We start from the raw sequence: 17,091 nt of genomic DNA, 5'->3' as shown, positions 1-17,091 counted from the left end.
TAGACATTGGAAATAGAAAAATAGGAAATGCAGGAGCTGGAGGAATGGCTCAGCAGTTAAGAACACTGGTTACTCTTCCTGAAGTCCTGAATTCAATTCCCAGCATCCACATGGTGGCTCACAACCATCTGTAACTATGGTCCTATGGAATCCAATGTTCTCTTCTGGTTTATAAATGTGCATACAGATAAAAGACCCATATACATAAAAACTATATAATAAATACATCTTTAAAAAAGAAAATACAGGATTTTTATTCTACTCAATTTACATATATAAATGTGTATCATTTAAGAAATCATTTCAATTATATTCCATTCTCAGATTATGAAACAGGAACAAATGACAGGAAAATGAATCATTCAACTTATTATATAACTTGTTTTCTCTGCCAAAAAACAAACAAAACAAAACAAAAAACCACTACACTACAATGGACAGGTGAGAACTCACAGAGGTGAGGGACCGAATGGAAAAGGTCTTAACCAGGCATCTAGTCACACTTCATCTGACCACTTACTGAAGTGCTACAAGAAATAAGATACTAAGAGAAAGGGGAAAAAAAACCTCCCAATTTGGAAAAGAAAAGTGAAGCTATAGTCTAGACACCAAAGCCTAGATGTTTATGTGAATTCTAGATATAATTCTGGGGCAAATACTAAGCAGATTATCAGTAAACATTTAATAATAAAAGGGGCTGTGTGAGCACTGAGAACCAGGCTGCTCAAACAGACTAAGTCAAGCCAGATAAGCTTTTCTAGCAGGCTCATTATGATAAGAGCTGACAATTGTACAGTCACTGCAGGTTAAAAAGTACCTTCATAAAAGCCACTATCACCATAGCCCTAATGAGAGGGTACATCCGAAAAATAAAACTTAGCATATTTCAGTAATTCAGTCCACTATTGGTTCATACATAGTGAAGCTGAAAATGAACCTTGTCTTTCAATGAGAAACATGAACCCAGTTTTCCAACCACAAATTTTGAAATGTCTCACTAAACCACTAACAGGTGTTTTTGGAATCAGGGTATCTTATCTTTAACAGGAAATTTGGCAAGAAATTCTAATGGACAAAGATGAAGACATAACAGTCTGTAGGATATAGAATGGCCAGATTTATAAGTGGCCCAAATACCACACAAGACAATAACAGAATGAAGGTTCTGAAATTATTTGGGGAAAGGGTACTGGCTTACCAAAGGCCATACCAAGTTCATGTTGTTGCTGCTGCTATTTGGTGGTACTAGGGATTAAACCCAGAGTGCTAAACACAACAAGGAAGCACTCAACTACTGAGATATACCAGCCAACCTTGCCAAAGCTTTTATTTAGGCCAGGCGTGGTTGATGTTGCCAGCACTCCCAAGTGCTAAGGCGGGGAGATCTCAAGTTCAAGAAAGTCTGAGCTACACAATGAGCCTAAGACGGCCTGAACTAACACAAAGATCCTATCTCAATAACAACAACAACAACAACAACAACGGGCAATTATCTGTAAACAACATAAAGACAAAAAGTATAGTCAGTTTGTTGGACAGAATTTAGGACTTACAAACCAACCAGAGCTCCCAGGGACTAAATCACTACCCAAAAAGTACACATGGACTGACCCATGGCTCCACCTGCATATGTAGCAGAGGATGGCCTGGTTGGACACCAATAGGAGGAGAAGCCCTTGGTCCTGCAAAGGCTGCACCCCGCCTTAGGGGAATGGGGAATGTTAGGGTAGGGAGGTGGGAAGGGAGGGGTTATTGGGGAACACCGTCATAGAAGAAGGGGGAGAGGGGTTGGGGATTTAGCTCAGTGGTAGAGCGCTTACCTAGCAAGTGCAAGGCCCTGGGTTCGGTCACCAGCTCCGAGAAAAAAAAAAAAAAAAAAAGAAAAAGAAGAAGAAGAAGAAGGGGGAGAGGCAATGGGATGGACAGGAAAAACTGGGAAAGGGAACATTTGAAATGTAAATTTAAAAAAATCTAATAAAAAAAGAATTTAGGATTCAAAAATACTTTAAAGGTTTGCTAGATACGAATCTGATGAAATATATACATATATTGAATTTTGGAGGTAGAAGATATGTGGAATTGAGACAGTGTCTTGTTAGATAGTCCTAGCTGTCCTGACACTCAGGATTCTCTTGCCTACGTCTGCCAAAGCTTAAAAACTTTAGCTCAAAAACACCTACAAAAAACTAAAGGTAGAAAATGAATGGTTAGTTGCAACAAGTAACTGTCACCACACTGAGGTTGTGACATACTCAGAGCAGGAAATGTTGCATGTTAAGCCACACAAGAAAAGAGAGTGTGGATGTGTTCATGTACACGTGGGTACATGCATGTGTGCCTGTGCCTGTGTGTAGATGCCAGAGGTCAACCTTAGGTTTCACTGCTCAGGTACTGACCACCTTGCTTGTTGAGACATGTGTGTCACTGACCTGGGGCTTGTGATTGGGCTATGCTAGCTGTGAGACCCAGAAATCCTCCTGTCTCTTTATGCCCAGTGCTGGCATAACAGTGACTGAAGTACATGCCACTATACTGTTTTAGGTTGTTTTGACGGATTTTGTTTATTTGTTGGTTGGTTTGTTTTGATTTTTTTTTTTTTTTTTTTTTTGCTTCTGTTTTTGCATGCATTCCGCTATGTGGCTCTGTCTGGCCTAGAACTTTCTATGTAGACCACGGTGGATTACAGCTGGACTGCACAACACTTTACCAACTAAGACCTCAAGTTCAAAGCAACCCGAGTTATACAGTCATCTCCCCAGGCCCAAAAAAGAAATCTTAAAGGAGCTATAGGTCCCTCATTATTAGATGAAAGAAAAAAGACAAGTTATCTTTGGGATAATGTCATAGCAGTTAAATTGTTCTAAATTGTTCTAAATTATAATTGTACTAAAGGAAAAATACCCTTGATGACTCAAAGGGTAAAACCATTGCTGATATGTATCTGATAGCCTGAGTTTGATTCTAAGGACCAGAAGTAGAAGAAAAGACCTGATTTCCAAAATTTGTCCTCTAATCTCTGAATGTGCACCATGGCACACATGCATCCCTGTCCCCCACCCCCAACATAAACAATAATAAATAAAACTTGAAAACAAAGTACCTTCCCATAATCTTCTGAGGGCAATAAGGACAATAACCAAGGGCGTTACTAGGTCACTTTCTATCTCTGTATATGCCATCTCATCTAGAGAAAAGGCAGCAAAAGATCAGAACTAAAGCCAGAGAAGGTGTCAGGGCTTATGTAGTCCTTTAATGAGAAAACTACCAAGACTGAGGGACTTCAACCTTTAGCGATCCTTGGGCAAGGGAGGATGAACAAACTGCCTCTGCGGCTGTAGGCTTTAGTTTCAGTCACATCTGAAGCTTCATGAATGATCAAAATAAGAAGAGCGAGACACAGCAGCTTACCCCTGTAATCCCAACACTTGAGAAGCTGAGACAGGAGAATGACTGCAAATTTGACACTATTCTGGTTACAGAGTGAGCTCTAGGTCAATCTGATCTATAGAATAAGACCTTATCTTTAATAGTAATAACAATGATAATAATAACAATAATAGTAGGGTAAGGCACACCTATAATCCCAGCACTTGGGAGGCAGAGGCAAGAGGATCTCTGTAAATTCAAGCCCAATATGGCCTGCAAAGTGAATTCTAGGCCTGCCAGGGATACAGTGAAACCCTGCTACAAAAAAAAAAAAAAAAAAAAAAGCATGACCTTTCTTAAACAGAGTTCTAACCCTACACAGAATCCTGCCATTCTCAGGATTCCTTTACAACTTCCCACTGAGGTTTTATGTCAACTAACTGCCCTGACCCCAGGAACAGAACACCAGTTCCAAAACAAGTTATTCTAGAAACCCTTTGAACAGCAAATTTAGGAACAGCAATTCCAAACCCAATTCCAACTACCCTGGCTTACAACCAGAAGGGCATCGTTGTTCTGTATCCCCCTTAAACGTGGAAGCTAGGCTAGATAACAGGCAGAGTAAGGGACACAGGAGAGCTCAAGCTCAGCACATATGTGTAGTTTGGAAAATCTGACATAAGTGAGGCTTTCAGTCAGTGTCTACCTATAAGCAGGGAAGGGGGCTATGCTAGCTAGTTTTATGTCAGCTTGACACAAGGTATAGTCATCTTCAAGGAGGTAACCTTAGTTGAAATTTTTTTCTTAATTACTGATGGGGAGGGCCCAACTCATTGTAGGTGGTGCTACCCTAGGCTGGTAGTCTAAGAAAGCAGGCTGAGCAAGTCATGAGGAGCATACTAGTAAGCAGCACCCCTCTATGGCCTCTGCGTCAGCTCCTGCCTCCAGGTTCCTGCACTGCTTGAGTTCTTCCCTTGGACTGTGATTCTGGATATGCAAGTTAAATAATCTCTTTCCTCCCCAAGCTGCTTTTGGTTATGGTGTTTTATCACCTAACTAAGACAGGGACTTCCAAACAGAAACAGAAAAGGAAATCTGAAAACTGAGCCTAGCACTTACGGGTCTGACACTTGATTCTCTGTCTCAACCAGTCAGCTCACATGGAAGGGGCCAATGAGAAGCCGTAGCAGCAAAAACGGCACAACCCTTTCTTTTTATCTCCCATAGGCCCGAGTCCCAGCACAGAATGCAAATGAGATAAAAACAGAACTTTCACTACTACATCGGGCAGCAATCATTAGAAAGTCAACACTGTAACAATGCACAGTGTTCCGCAGAGGACCCAAGTCTGAATCCTATCAACCATGCCAGATGGGTCACAACTGCTGCTAACACCAGCTGCACAGGAATCCAACAACCCTGGTTTTCACAAGCACCCATGTATACATACATGCTCACACAGACTATATACAGATACAGACTTAAGCGTAATAAAACTACTTTTATTACTTTTTAAAAAGTACACATTAAATAAGTTTTTTTAGTAATCAATGCATATTTTCAAACAATAGAATGAAATGAAGAAACACTTACTTCTTTGTCAGTTTTTAACAAACTCTCACTACCAGCCACTGAAGAGGTACCTAATGCCTGCCCAAGAGGACGGACCACTGCATTCGCCACCTCTCGTCCAACACTTTCTGGATAGCTGTGTAGCACACTGGTATGGCCTTGATCATTCTGAATCACCAAATGTAGTGACCGCCACTCAGAGTACATTGTGCCACTAAAGTACTATCCAAATGGCATCTGAAAAGACAAAACAGTTACACATGTTAAATTATGTTTATTGCTAATAAAAAAGATTTACACTAGGCAGCATAATAAAATGGGTAGCAACACACTGATTCTAGAAAACATGTTTCAGAAAAAAAAGATGTAACTAGAAGGACTCAAAGGTTAGGAGTGCTTGCTGCTCTTCCAGAGGACCAACACTTTCAGCAGGTGGCTCACTTCTTATAACTCCATTTCAAGGGAATCTAAGTAAACCCTCTGGTGGCCTCCACAACACTGGCATTCCTATATACATACCCCACACAAAAGTGTATAATTAAAAAGTAATTTTTAAAACATTTCTAAGTGTTCTGAGCTACCTAAAGGCTTCATGGTGAGATCAAGTGACAAGATAGCTCCTGAGAGGTAGTTGTATGAGCACCTTCACTACAGAGCTCCCCTGCTTCTGGGTAAATTCAAGGTTGGCCTACACAGTTTAGCAAGACCTGTCTCAGAAAAATTTTTTTAAATACAGGGAGAGTCCGAGACTATATATCAGTGATAGAATACTTGCCTAGCATGCTCAAGGCCCTAGATTTAAAACAGCAGTACTGGAAAGAAAGCTCACACACACAAATATACACGCAACACACACACACACACACACAGAGGAAAAATCAGAGCCAGACTCTCCCACAACATAAGGACATTTCCCCTTCAAAGACAAAGTGAATGTGAGATGGAGTGTCTAAGATGCTAAGTGCAACTTTATGTGTGCTACAGTCTCTGAGGTTTTCCTTCAACATTCTTCACACTCAAGCTTTTTGCTCATCTGGAATTTACTTCTATAAATGATGAGGAGAGGATTTAATGAAGACATCCCATTTAGAACTGAGTGTCCCCAAAGATTCTCACTCTCTGCACACTGACCAGAAGTGGGTGTCTCTCTCCAACTATCAACAGCTTGTAATGGAAAAACCAGTGTTCTCCAATGGAGTCTCACAAGGTGTATTAACCACACTCAACAGTAGGCCCCATGTCCAAAACAAAATCCAACCCAATGATGTTTGTGTGGAATTGTTTTTGTCTCATTGCTATGACTGGGCATTTTTATGCTACTAGTCTTCTGCTTGTATATTACAAGCAAGATTTTGTGTTTTATAGGTTTTATTTGTGTCTGTGTTTCTTATGGTTTCTCATTTTGTTTTGGCCTTTTATATTCTGGTGTGTTTCCCTTTTTTATTTGTCTGTTTGTTTTCTAAAGAAAGAAAATAAAGGGGTTGGGGATTTAGCTCAGTGGTAGAGCGCTTGCCTAGCAAGCGCAAGGCCCTGGGTTCGGTCCCCAGCTCCGAAAAATAGAAAAGAAAAAAAAAAAAGAAAGAAAGAAAGAAAATAAAGGCATGGAGTTAGATGGATCAGGAGGTAGGGAGGATCTGGAAGATGAGGGAGGGGAACCATAATCAGAATACATTGTATGAATTTTCAATCTAAAAAATCCTTATCTCATTAAATTGAAGTAACATTTTGTCATGTACTATGCCAATAACATGATTCAATTCCAGTAGCTTTACAGAATCTTTTATAATTGCAAAGAACATCTCCCCATCATTCATTTTAAAGTATTTATTGGCTATTCTAGGCATTGTCCTTTTATATAGAATGTATGGGTTTTCTCTAATTCAAAAAAATGTATAAATAAAACTTGCTAGAAATCTAACTGAAATTGTCTACATACTATGCTAGGGATCAAACCCAGGGCTCTGTACATGTTAGGCAACTCCTCTACCACTGAGCCACAATGCCAGGCCTTGAAACTTGCTTACAGCATTGTGACTCCCTGCCTCCAAGTTACAGCTTCAAAGGACGAGTGATAACTGCTCGTCTACCAATTCCACCAACTCTCTACAACTGTTTTTGCCACTCCTACTGGTAACTTTAACCTATCTGATGAAGTTTCACCCTTCAGAGTTCAGCCCAGATATTTCCTTTTGCTAAAATTTTGACTCCAAAAGCAGCTCCTCCCTGTTCTGAGACTCTATTGATCTGCTTATAGAGATTCAACTACTCAATAGTTATGCATAGGTTCTCCACAGGTAATTTCAGTCTTCAGTGGGAACCTCAACTCCTTACATACACTGCATATTAGATATTTGAGAATGTCAAGGTTTGCTGCACCAGCAGGGAAAGAGTTTAGTAAATATCCCATCTGTTTTACTAAAGAATGTCCAAAATGTTATACTATTATATATATTTCAAATTTTATATATACTTCAAGCTAAGTTATTATAAAACTACATCTCCAAATATTAAAAGAAAATAGTTAAAATTGATATTACAAATTATCATTACAAGGAACAAAAGGTGTTTTTTGGGGGGAGGGGTGTTATTTTTGTTTATCTAGATTGGGTTTCTCTGTGTAAAAGCCCTGGCTGTCCTGGGCTCACTTTGTAGACCAAGCTGGTCTGGAACTCACAGAGATTTGCCTGCCTCTGCCTCCTGAGTGCTGGGACTAAAGGTGTGCACTCCCATGCCTGGCTGGAATGAAAGTTTTAAGAAGGCAATTTTTTTAATTTCAAAAAGTTATAATAGCTATCAAATCTCATATACACATAAAAATTATCTATAACATTTTGGCTGGAAAATGCAATTTCCTGTGCCTCAACTTTAGAAATTCTGATTCAGTAGGTTTAAGCTAGAACATGAGGTCATTTTTTTTTTAAAGATTTATTTTTGTTTTATATGCTTGTTTGTTTTGCCTGCATGTATGTCTGTCTATACAGCTTGTACATGCAATGCCCAAAGAGGATAGAAAGGGGTGTCAAGTCCTCTGAAACTGGAATTACAAATGGTTGTTGGCAGCTCTGTGGTGCTAAGAACCAAATATGGTTCCTCTATAAAAGCTCCAAGTGCTCTTAACCTAAGCTATCTCTGTCCCTAAAAAGTTACTTGTCCCCTGTGTCTGAGCACCCAAAACTGTAAAAACAAAAACAAAAACAAAACCTCGAGGGAGAATAGCCTGTTTCACTGGTGTTGGGAGAATTAAAGAATTAAGAAGTATATTTGGGGCTTGTCCTAGTTAATAGTAAGGAACCAATAAATGATTGCTATTAACTGGAGCAAAATATATATCATAATAACAACTAGGCGAACATGTATGACTTCAGATTATAAAGATGAAAGGTAAGAGGTACTATGAAAGATGAAAGAAAGTAGTACTATTACTATAATTAACGCAATAAATTTATGCTAATCTCCATGACAGAGAATTAATAAAAATGTCAGCATCCTGATTACTTGTGACAATTCAGTCACTCATAGAAACCACCAAATTGAGTCAGGTTGTGATTATGCACATCTTGAATCCCAGCCCTTCAGAGCCAGAGCCCTGTGAGTTTGAGAGGCAAGCCAGGTCTACAGAGTGAATTCCAAGACAGCCAGGACTACCCAGTGAAATCCTATAGAGAAAAACAAACAAACAAAAGAAAGAGATCACCAAGCTGACTCATTCAATAGTTATTAACCATCTATTACATACAATAGACAGTGTTAACACCAAGGAGATGACTAAGAGATCCACATCCTGTTTTCAATTAGGTTGTAGTTTAACACATAATAACTATGATGCAAACTGGGACATTAAGGCACAAGATGTGAAAATTATAAGCAACCATAAAAATTCAGGGAAAAGACTACTTTTGATACAAAGAGAGTGAACTGAAAGCCTGGTAGGTTCAGGGTACAAGAAGGATATGGAGCATACAAATTGGATACTGATTACAAGAAAAGGGGGTAGATAGGAATGAAAGTCAACCATAAAAGACAGTAAGAGGGGTTGGGGATTTAGCTCAGCGGTAGAGCGCTTGCCTAGCAAGCGCAAGGCCCTGGGTTCGGTCCCCAGCTCCAAAAAAAAAAAAAAAAAAAAAAAAAAAAGACAGTAAGAACAGGGAACAGAGTATAATGGCCCACACCTGTAATTCTAACACTTCAAAAACCAAGGCAAAGACTGCAAGTTCAAACCTACCATAGGCTACACAGTAAGATCCTTCTATTTAAAAAAAAAAATTAAAAAATAAGAAAAAAATAAACAGGACTAGAGAAATGGCTCAGCGGGTAAAAACACTTACCACTCTTCGAAGGGACCTGAGTTCAAACCCAAGCACCCATATTAAGCAGGTCACAACTGCCTGTAACTCAATCTCTAGGAATCTGACATTGATACTCTCTTCTAGCCTCCCTGGGTACCTGCAGCCTACAGCATATACAACCACTGACAAACAGACAGACAGACAGACGGATGGATGGACGGACACACACGCACGCACGCACGCACGCACGCACACACACTTTTTCTAATGTTTTAAAACAAATCCACATCTGGAACAAGATGCTCAGAGTAGAACGGGGAAAAGATTATATTGTAGACAGTAATAGAATTTTATTTGAAAAAAGGCCAGACATGGTGGTATATGCTTTTAATCTGAGAAAGTGGAAGCAGGTCCATCTGTGTGAGTTCAGGCCAGCCTGGTCTACATAGTGAATTCCAGGCTTGAAGTGAGACCCTGACTCAAGAAAAAAATACTTTTTTCCATTAATTTAAATAATTTTTAAAACATAAGCAATGCCCAATTTTGAAAGACTTTGAAAGGCAGGATTATAATTAATTCAGTAAAAACTGGAGGCAAGGCCTGTGAGATGACTCAGCAAGGCTAAGGACCTAAATTCAACCCACAGGATCCACGTGGTGAAAGGAGAGAACTGACTCCTACAAGTTGTCCTCTAACCAAACATGCACAATAGCATACACTCACACAATTAAAAAATAAAAGCAGAAAACTAGGAATAGACTGTGTCCACATGAACTAAAACTTTGCAACAAAAAAAGTCCCAGATATGGGATACAGAAAATTAAACCAGAAGCTACCCTCCCAGGAAGATATACTTAGAGGTACTATGCATCTCCCCTTATGCAATCACACCACCAGCATCCCTGTACAATGTTCCAGAAGATTCTACACACCTTATCTGTCAGAACTAGTGGGTGTAATACAGGGCCTGAATAATCATCTGGGAAGAAGTCAGTAAATCCACTTCCTAAATACCAATGGAGAGATAATGCGGGGGTTCATGTGGGTTCAAGACTGTCACCGCACCTCTATACATGATCTGATATTAGAGTGTGCAGCTGTGGGAGTTGTGCCAGAAGTAAATACTAGAGGAACAAGATAAAGTGCACCAGTTGATCCCTAGTTTCCTTCTCTACTCCACATGGACCCTTTTCCAAGTACCTTCTCTAAAGGTTGTCATTGTTTGACCTTGTGAGGCTTACCAGCTTACAGCTCATAAGCACTCCATATGTAAGTTCAGTCTAAATAACAATAACCAAAACAATCAATACAGTGGTGGCCCACAAAGGCCACAACCTAATATTAGTCACATCAACTGACTCAAACAATAGTCATCATATGTACTGTATACAGCAAACACAGTGAGTACCACAGTAACAAACTATTCCCAAGGAGCTTCAAGTCACACTATAAGAACAATTGTTTGCAAACTTCCTGAAATAAATCTAGATATCGGTTATATCACTAAGCAAATATCATTAAACACCTGTATTATCAGTTTGTCCTAGGATTTAGGTATGCAGATATAAACAGAACACAATGACCAAGAGAAAGTTTTATAATGATTAAGATAGAAACCAATGAGACATCATAACAAAATAACATTTAATATGATCAATGATGTGATCAGCTACAAGGCAGCAGATTAGAACTACCAGAGATCTTGACTTGATAATAATGTGCCTTTGTGTAACTGTTACTGACCAATTTCCAAGAACTTTCACAGGTTACTTCATTTTATTCCAACAACTACCTTAGGCTGTTTAAGTTAGAAAGACATACTAGCCATTAAGAAAGGACACAAAGGGGTTGGGGATTTGGCTCAGTGGTAGAGCACTTGCCTAGCAAGCGCAAGGCCCTGGGTTCGGTCCCCAGCTTCGAAAAAAAAAAAAAAGGAAAGGACACAAATAAGACTACAACTCGTTCAGGGTCACATTAGGTAAATGCAACATTGGGACAAGAAACTCTACCTCTCGCCTCAAGGTCCAATGCTTCTGACTCTGTGTCTCACATATGACCTTGGACAAGTCACTCTACGTTTACTTTCACAGTCTCCCTGTTTCTAAAACCAGGTGAGCACCTCAGTGCTTATCTCGAGTGACTCGAGAAGGAGAAGGCTCAAATAAACAGTCTAACAACATACTTCAGGAAATACAAAGGTATATGTTAAAACAGTAAAGGGTAGCAGTGTGCCACATAAATAAAGTGTCATTAGATCTTAAAGTACAAGTGCATCTGAACTCATCCATATAATGTTATGACCAAAGGACCACATTTCTTAATTCTGTTGTGGTCTTAATGACTCCACAAGGCAAACATCCATCAAGCTGGCACTTTAAAAAAAAAAAAAAAGGAGAGGAAATGGTGTCTCCTATGCACTAGACTGTAACTGCTAAGGGTCCTATCAAGCTCTTGAATTACAGGAGAGAGACAAGTTCTGCCTGCATTTCTTCCCAGAGATTTAAAAAAAAAGAAAAGAAAAAGATGGTTTTTGCTAGTCTATGAAAGAAATGTAAATATACTCCTAGCCCCCAGCCAGAACTATCACAACTGTTCGGAACTGATATTCCTAGTATCTGTCATATCTACTGGCATGGGTAACTATACATTAACTATACATTTAGAACTCAGTTCCTTTACTGCATTTAAAGTGCTTAGTAGGCACACAAAACTAGTACACAGTGTACTGGACTCATCGGACATGACAGAAAATTCTATTTCACAGGGATGCTTAAGATACTATATACTTTTTATCACAATCCTAGCTACAGAACTCCTTAAGTTCAGAAGCTGTATCCTACACTCAATACCTCCAGTTCTGTAACAAAATGGACGTCACATACCAAATGTTCTAATCTTACAGTTCTAATCTTACATACTTAGATACAGATTATACAGTTCAGCTTTCCCAATTGTCTCCCAACAAAAGAATGTCACATGAGGGACACAGTCTAGAGGAAAAAGGTCTGTTTTTCCAGTCCTGAGTATACTAGAAGCTTTAGGCACGAGTTATCTATAAAAAGTTAAAACTAAACTGTGTAGACACTACTTCTAAAACATCTTTAGAAAAGGAGGTAAGACAGGCTCTCACTATACACCTCAGGGTGGCCTCAAACTTGTCCCAATCTGCCTGCCTTATCGGAGATTATAGGTGTGAGCACAACAGCCAGCTTAAAACTTTATCTTATATCACAAGAATCGCTCAATCTGTCTAAAAGACCTTTGTACATGTCTAGAACAATACTGACGGGTCCCTCCATTCAGGCAGAATTCTTGCCAAAGTCATAGGTTACTGTGACTTTGGTCACTAACTGAACATGTGAACATTTTCACACATACACTAGAGACGTTAAAGCCAACTAAAGACTTTAACTTTAACCTTCAAGCTTAAAAAAAACTGAGTTTCTTCCATATGCTAAGACCAGAACTGGATACTCTGTTCGTATCTGATTAGAGAACAAGGGCAAGTTTCTCGAGAGGCTGAATTTAACACCTTTCATCCCATCACCTTCTCTATTAGCCTTAGTCTAAAAACTAAGCAAACCGTATATAAGAATAAGACAGGAGAATCTTCCTCTAACAATATTATACTGTAACAATTACTTTATGAAATGTGTACTTATTCAATCTACATATTTGACATTCAACTAGGGAGAAATAACTCATCTAGGCATGCTAGTACTGGCCTACAATCCCATCTACTTAGGAAGCTGAGCCAGGAGAACCGTAAGTTGAAAGCCTGCTTAAGCTATAATCTAAGTTCAAGGTCAACCCAGGTAGCTTTTTATGACTTTGTTTCAAAATAAAAAATATAGCCATGTATGGTAACACATGCCTTTAATCCCTCAGGAGGTAGAGACATATAAACCTTTCTGAGTTCAAGGACATCATGAGATACATAACCATTTCTAGGTTATGTAGCAAGGGCTACAAAGTGAAACCCTATTCAGAAAAAAAAAAAGAAACACACACACACACACACACACACACACACACACACAAATAAAATGGGAATGAAGACACAGTGGTACAACACTTGTATAGAAGGTTCTGTACTGAACCCCCAGTACCAATATAAAAAGACAGGAATGGGGGAATCTTCATTGTCGACAAACTTCTTCATAATGACCTTATAATATTTAATCTCATTAGTCTACTATGGCTTTAAGAATAACCAAGAATAGGGGCTGGGGATTTAGCTCAGTGGTAGAGCGCTTACCTAAGAAGCGCAAGGCCCTGGGTTTGGTCCCCAGCTCCGAAAAAAAAGAACCAAAAAAAAAAAAAAAAAAAAAAAAAAAAGAATAACCAAGAATAAAGAACTAGAGAACTGACTCAGTGGTTAAGGGCACTTATTGACAGCTCTGGCAGAGTACCCATGTTAAGTTCCAGCGACTGCATGTAAGCTCACAACCCTCTGTAACTTCAGTTCCAAAGGATGTGGTACCTTCTTCTGGCCTCTGCAAGCACCAGACACCCAAAGAGTGCACATAGATGCACGCAATCAGAATGCCCATACACATAAAAATAAATTAACAAAAAAAGGGGAGGTACTAAAAACAAAAGCAGTCTGAATTATTGCATTGACTTCCTTTAAAACTGGTAAGCATGGGGTTGGGGATTTAGCTCAGTGGTAGAGCGCTTGCCTAGCAAGCGCAAGGCCCTGGGTTCGGTCCCCAGCTCCAAAAAAAAAAAAAAGAAAAAAGAAAAAAAAAAATTGGTAAGCATGGGCAGCAATGGCAGCTCAGACATTATGTAATAAACTATATCTAGTTTGTCAGTTGCTCTGATATAAAGTTTTACTGTCTCCCGTCAAATGGGATGAACTGTAAATGAGAGCTATCCCATCTGCTTGTGTTGATACATACTCACAAGGCAATAACATTTAGACAATCAATACTCCTTTTACACAATGAGGAAAGACTACATGCAAAACCCCAATGGCAGTAAAAAGTCTCTCACTATAGAACTGATTGTCTGATATGGAAGTTAACATGAAAATTTATCAATGTTTTTGTTTTGTTTTGTGTGTGTTGACTGGTTGGGTGGAGGGGTTTTTGGTTTGTTTTTTTTTTGTTTTGTTTTGTTTTGTTTTTTTGACAGGCCTCTGTATGAAACCCTGGCTATCCTGGTACTAACTCACTGTGCAGGGCAGGCTGGTTTTGAACTCACAGAAATCCACCTGCTTCTACCTCCTGAGTGCAGGGATTAAAGGTATGTGCCACCTCACCCAGCTAAACCAATCAATGTTGCTAGAACATAGTCTTGCACACAGCACCTTGTCACGGGTAAGAATTCAACATTTTATTCATCTGCTGAATAAATGAATAAATCTACCCAGAGTATTCCTAAGGAAAAAAACCCTTAGGCTAAGAACATCAAATACCTTTTACAAAAATAGAAAACAGATGTCTCTGCAGCATGAGGTCTGTGACATAAAGGGACTAAACACTGTGTTTAAAAAAGGTTTGTCAGGGGTTGGGGATTTAGCTCAGCGGTAGAGTGCTTGCCTAGCAAGCGCAAGGCCCTGGGTTCAGTCCCCAGCTCCAAAAAAAAGAAAAAAAAAAAAAAAAGGTTTGTCAGCCTCTGTGTCAAAGTACTCCAATAAAACATGGTCCCTGACATCTAAACATTATAGAAGAGCTAGAACTACAAGACAGAAAAATAAAATATGTGAGCTACTCTACGATAACGCAAAGGTGGGCAGGGTTCACGGGTGGCAAAGGTTCTTGAAGGGAAGGTTGAGAGCTAGGCAGCAGACAGAAATGATGCGTATGAGAAAGTGTATGTATTTGGGTAGGGTGCTGAGAAAACACGGAGGACAGTCTTGAAGAAAGAATAGTACATGCAAAAGTCCAGAGGCTAGAGAAACCACGAGTGCTGTATATTAAGGAAAACTGCAAACCAACAGTTTTTGCAAGGGATGTATACATTTTTTAAAAGCTCAGCTGACTAAGTATCCCTAATTACATCTCACCCTCAAGGAGGCCTACCTATCAAAGGGGTGGTAGTCAGTGGACCTAAGGAAAAGCTCTCTCCTGACAACAGATACCATCCCAGCACTCAGGAGGCTGAGGCAGAAAAATGGAGAGTTCCAGCAATAGAACAAGAGCGCGCTGGGGGGAAGGGAGTGACAATATGAATCTCTGCCAGTGGTATCCGCACTTTTAACAAGCATCCTCCTGCACACATAGCTGGAGAGACACACTCGGACCTCTGAGATTACACGCTCTCACAACTGCCAAACCTTACTATACCCCAGAACCACTAGGGGAGTTCCGGAAAGGCAAATACTAGAAAGATACCGGGATTTGTCTCCCCCTACCCTCTAGGCATGGTGGCTTAACTAGTTTGGGGTGCTATGGAACCAGGAATCTTTTCAAAACTCCAAGTGATTTTACCTCACTTTGCATCAAAGTTGGAGATCCAATGACCTAATTGTTAAGAACCTGGACTGGACTGTCAAGGCTGCCTGAGTTCAAATTACCCAGCTATATGACCTTGGGCACCAAAGGCGCCCGAGCGCTCCGGGCCTCGGTTGCCTGGTCCGTAGAATGGGGTAACAGTCCTGCCGTGCAGGGTGTTGAAGTTCCCCATCTGGCCTGGGCCTGGCGGACTGCAAGCGCTTAAGGAGGGTGGCTGTTTACTCTCCAAGCGTCACCGTGCCCCGGGCAAGAGCATCCTCACCGGACGGCAGCAACTCCACCAGCCCCTTCAGTGGACCGCATTCTCCCCGGATTTGCGGTCACCACTCCAGACCCGCCCCTGTCCCCAGGCAGCCAAGGGGAGCGCTCCGCCAGTCCGACCCTCCTGGGTTCGCTCACACCCGGCAGAAGCCGCGGGCCAGGACTGTGCTCCCGCGCCCGGTGCGTCCACTTCAGAGCCCAGGAATGCGCCTGCCAACGCCCGGCCCCCGGAGCACTGGAGGTGGAGAGAGCCCCCGCCTCAGTGGCTGCTGAGGGAAAAAAAAAAAAAAAACAACACGGCGAGAGGGGAGGGTCCGGCCGCACCGCGCCGGCCGCCGCGTACCTGAGGCGACGGGCGGGGCCCGCATCGCTGGGCGGGCGCACCGCGGGCCGCACTCGGCCTGCCGCCTCACGCGACCCGCGCCATCCGGCCCGCGCTGCCACTGCCCCGGCCGGCCCTCCACTGGCGGTCAGTCCTTCCACCCGTCAGTGACTCTCACAGGGCGCCCAGGAGACGACGAAAACCGGTCGCTTGGCCGGCCGGCTGAGCTCCGTTCAAGCAACTTCCGACTGCCAGGGGCGGTGGCGTCAAATAATTCCCCAGCCGAAGGGACCACTGCGCCTGCGCGGCGCGTCTGACCCGAGACTTCTGATGGAACCGAGTGGACAGCGTCAAATAAATCTCGAAGCCTGGAGCCGGAAGCTGCGCGTGCGCAGCCGTCCCAGAGGGCCGCGCGAAGCGCGATTACCCACATCGCCCCCTTTCGGGCTCCAGTGGAGAAGAAGGACTAAAGTGAGCAGTTACCTCATCCCGCTGCAGGCTGTAGAAGCCATCTAGCTTCTGTTTGTTCTTAGTGCAGAAGAGTAAGGGGCTTCTCTGAAATGTTGGTACCATTCAGGCTAAAGGAATGTCTCACATCACAGCATTGTAGCTCTTCCTTTGCCCAGCCCCGTATTACATGAGCGCAGCATTAATATGGGCAATGCCCTCGCCAGGCCTGGTATGCTTTCAAAAGATGATTCAGAACCTGTCATCAACGAATTGAATCCGATCTAGGAGATAAGCTATTACTAGCGAGAACTACAAGTTCGAGCACCTGCAATGCACCAGTCGTTTTGGAAATAGTACCACTGTCAATAATTTA

At 41.4% G+C, this 17,091-nt stretch overlaps 1 protein-coding gene across 5 annotated transcripts in view; it reads right to left on the bottom strand.

The window, feature by feature from the left end:
* Positions 1–16,557, bottom strand: part of Ralgapb (Ral GTPase activating protein non-catalytic subunit beta) — an 89,632-nt gene extending 73,075 nt beyond the window's left edge. For 3 of the 5 annotated variants that reach the window (XM_006235416.5, XM_006235418.5, XM_006235421.5), the window contains exons 1-2: positions 16,290–16,548; positions 4,960–5,175 (exon numbers count right to left, since the gene is read on the bottom strand). In XM_006235416.5, the coding sequence (XP_006235478.2) occupies positions 4,960–5,145 (186 nt within the window). In that variant the 5' untranslated portion in view covers positions 5,146–5,175; positions 16,290–16,548. Of the gene's footprint in view, positions 1–4,959; positions 5,176–15,947; positions 16,146–16,289 lie in introns of those variants that run through there. The other 2 variants (XM_006235420.5, XM_063284185.1) reach the window with 2 other exon arrangements.
* Between the last annotated feature and the right edge of the window lie 534 nt (positions 16,558–17,091).

This window comes from Rattus norvegicus, chromosome 3, assembly GCF_036323735.1.
Source record: "Rattus norvegicus strain BN/NHsdMcwi chromosome 3, GRCr8, whole genome shotgun sequence".
In the NCBI taxonomy this organism is placed as follows: Eukaryota; Metazoa; Chordata; class Mammalia; order Rodentia; family Muridae; genus Rattus; species Rattus norvegicus.
Note: the sequence above shows the minus strand (reverse complement) of the source record. Positions and strands in the feature narration are given on the sequence as shown.